The 3,562-nt window shown below is 45.8% G+C and overlaps 1 protein-coding gene across 1 annotated transcript; it reads right to left on the minus strand.

Annotated features, from left to right (window-relative positions):
* On the minus strand, positions 1,940-3,457 carry LOC109826487. The gene is made up of 5 exons (XM_020393517.1): positions 3,390-3,457; positions 3,252-3,323; positions 3,105-3,176; positions 2,822-3,022; positions 1,940-2,746 (listed from the first exon to the last, which is right to left on the minus strand). The coding sequence occupies exons 1-5, from the start codon at positions 3,451-3,453 to the stop codon at positions 1,998-2,000; spliced, it is 1,158 nt and encodes a 385-aa protein (XP_020249106.1). The 5' UTR covers positions 3,454-3,457; the 3' UTR covers positions 1,940-1,997.

The following is a 3,562-nucleotide window of genomic DNA, read 5'->3' on the forward strand; positions in this document are numbered from 1 at the left end:
CTGTAACAAGGGCAAAGCCTATGTATTCGGAATCATAGCACAAAGTCTTAGAGGATTCACTCTCTTAGCACAACGTTACATGCGGAACGGATTTAGACAATCCGCGTGCTAGCCCGATTCAAACGGTAATCGGTAAAGGCACATCAAACCCGTTGAAGGCTGGGGGTTTGCCAAAAATCCCAAAGTCTATGTCTAACACACATTGCCGGTTTAGTCTTTCGCCGATTGAAAAAGACACCAGGGCCTAAACCTGGGGAATTTTATCCCGAAGCCTAAGAAGGGATAAGTCGTCGTCTAATACGCGGCGCGGGGTACCTTTTCCCTATAAGAAATGGTTAAGCCTATGTATTCAAAATCATAGCATCAAGTCTAAGAAAAACGATTTTTTTTAGCGCAACGTTACATGTGAGACGGGTTTTAATAATTCACATGCTAGCCCGATTCAAACGGTAATCGGTAAAGGCATATCAAACCCGTTGAAGGCTGGGGGTTTGCCAAAAATCCCAAAGTCTATGTCTAACACGCATTGCCGGTTAGTCCTTGACCGTAAAAAGGACAAAAGACCACATATTCAACATTGTGGCAGGTTGTTATTAATAACACCATAATCCGTGCCTCACACGCACGGGGAATTTTATCCTAAATCCTAAGTAAGGATAAGTCGACGCCTACCACGCGTTGCCGGGTAGTCTATTCCCGTGAGAAAGACGAAGTCTACGTATTCAATATCGTAGCACTAAAAGGGTTAACTCTTTTAGCTTAAACGTCACATAGGAGCGGACTTAAACAATCCGCATGCTAGCCCGACTCAAACGGTAGTCGGTAAAGGCTAATCAAATCCGTTGAAGGCTGGGGATTAGCCAAAAATCCTAAAGTCAACGCCTAACACGCGTCGCCGGGTAGTCTATTCCCGTGAGAAAGACGAAGTCTACGTATTCAATATCGTAGCACTAAAAGGGTTAACTCTTTTAGCTTAAACGTCACATAGGAGCGGACTTAAACAATCCGCATGCTAGCCCGACTCAAACGGTAGTCGGTAAAGGCTAATCAAATCCGTTGATGGCTGAGGATTTGCCAAAAATTCTATAACTGAGAGTCATTGACGCATCAACTCCACTGGTTGGTCTCGTGACTCGAGCACCCAACAAATTCAGGATAAAATCCACACATGCAGATGAATCAACTTTAACAGTTGGTCCTGCAACCCCAACATTCGGGACCGCGATGCTCCAATACCTTAAGAGCTTAAACTGTGTATACTCCAGCAAACGTACGAGTATAAACTGTGTTAATGGCGATCCGTAAACCCTAGGGTCAGCGCCGGTCAACGCGTTTCATCCCGAATCCTAAGTAGGGATGAGTCAACGCCTAATACGCGTTGCCGGATGCCATATTCCCGTAAGAAATGGCGAAGTCTATGTATTCAAAATCATAGCATTAAGTCTAAGAGGGTTACTCTTCTTAGCAAAACATTACATGTGAAACAGGTTTAAATAATTCACATGCTAGCCCGATTCAAACGGTAATCTATAAAGGCACATCAAACCCGTTGAAGGCTGGGGGTTTGCCAAAAATCCCAAAGTCTATGTCTAACACACATTGCCGGTTTACTTTCGCCGCTAAAAAGGTCTAAGCCTGGGGAATTTTATCCCGAAGCCTAAGAAGGGATAAGTCGTCGTCTAAAACGCGATGCGGGGTACCTTTTCCCTATAAGAAATGGTTAAGCCTATGTATTCAAAATCATAGCATCAAGTCTAAGAAAAGCGATTTTTTTAGCGCAACGTTACATGTGAGACGGGTTTTAATAATTCACATGCTAGCCCGATTCAAACGGTAATCGGTAAAGGCATATCAAACCCGTTGATGGCTGGGGGTTTGCCAAAAATCCCGTAAATCTTATCATCGCTGGGTTTAAAATAAATGAAGAAATATCATGAAGGAATCAAATGCGGAGTCTCTATTAATAGATCAAGTCAAGGCATACAATAAAGAGCTCGTTAGCCCGAAGGCAGCTGACGGCTAAGGACATGAGACTCTAAACTAGAAAGCCTATCTATATAACTCTGCTCAAGTTCTGCCTGTAGACCAGCCCGGACGGATTCCTCAGAACTGCTCAAGATCTTCACGGCTTCATTCTTCAGCTTCATCAATCTCTCCTGTGTAGATCCTAGCTTCTCGAGGGCCTGTCCACGAGAATGCTCTACTCCAGCCAGGTCTTCTGCAATGATAATAATGGACTCCTCGGCACTCTTCAAGGCCTCCTTCAGCCTAGCCACTTCCTCGCGACCGAAATCCAAAGAGCGGAGTAGCTCGGCCCTATCTGTATCCCTCTTCGCCACGGTAGCCATCAGCTGCGCAACTGAACGCTCATGTGACTGAAGCTCACTGCTGATGGAAGATCTCAGGTCGCGCCACTGTGCCAGCCTATGCTCCATCTGAGAGGACACGAAGGAAGAGACCCCATTAGCCTTCAGCTCCTTCAACTCTCGGATCTCCGACTCCAGAACAGCAAAATCGGCAGTGAAGGAATCGGCCAACTCTGGATACCCTTCTTCTCTGAACATCGGCATGTGACGAGAAAAGGAACGCCTGAACTGATCGAAGCCATATCCTCGATGAAGAAGTTTCTCGATCATGCCGTTATAAAAGACGGTAAAAAGGCCGAGGTCTGTACGAAAAATGTCTTTGTCGGGATCGGTATCAGCCAAGAGGACGCGGACACGCTCATATAGGGATGATCGAGGTCCTACAAGAAACAGTGCGGAAAGCTAAGAGATTATCGAATACGATAAGAAAATTTAAAGGCAAATTCCGAGCATACCAATGCCAACGGAGGTGCCAACGGAAGTCCCCTCAGGCTGAAATCCGACAGGTTCCGAAATAACTGCAGGAGTAGGCATGGAGGGTATATCAACCCCTGTAGGCAAATCAGTCATACCTCTCGGCTGTGGCGGGGAAACACCGCTCTCAGGCAAACTATCAGTCCCAGAAACTGTAGTGGCATCAGGCACAACGGCTGGTCCTATAGTTGCACTTCTTTGTTAGTCAAAATAAAAAAATTTAGACAAATAAGGAGGGTCGGGATGATAAGGTCATCTGCATACCTGTAGGTCCATCATCCTCAGGTATCCGGGGAATGCCAGGAGTCATAAGAGTATCAGTCCCGGTGGCTGGTCCTATGATTGCACCCAATATTAGTCAAAAGTCAGATAAATAAAAAGGAGCACGATGTCCCTAAATCGTATGCGTACCTGCAAGTCCGTCACTCCGAGGTAAGCTAGATATGCCGGGAATCGATATTGGGTTAGTCCCAATGACTGGCGCTGTAATATTAATCCTTCGTTAGTCAGACAAAAGATCAGGCAAAATGAAGGGAATCAGATATGTACCTGTGAATGAATCACTCTCAAAGGGTGGTCCCACAGTTCCTCTGGTGGCTTGTTCAGCCAACATGTCGGCAAATAATCCAATGTCAGGTCCCGGGAAACTTGGTGCGGAGGCATACCCCTGTTCCTCGAAACCTACATCATGAAAGGCCTCATCCTCAACTGGTTTCTCTATT

This window comes from Asparagus officinalis, chromosome 10, assembly GCF_001876935.1.
Source record: "Asparagus officinalis chromosome 10, Aspof.V1, whole genome shotgun sequence".
NCBI lineage: Eukaryota > Viridiplantae > Streptophyta > Magnoliopsida > Asparagales > Asparagaceae > Asparagus > Asparagus officinalis.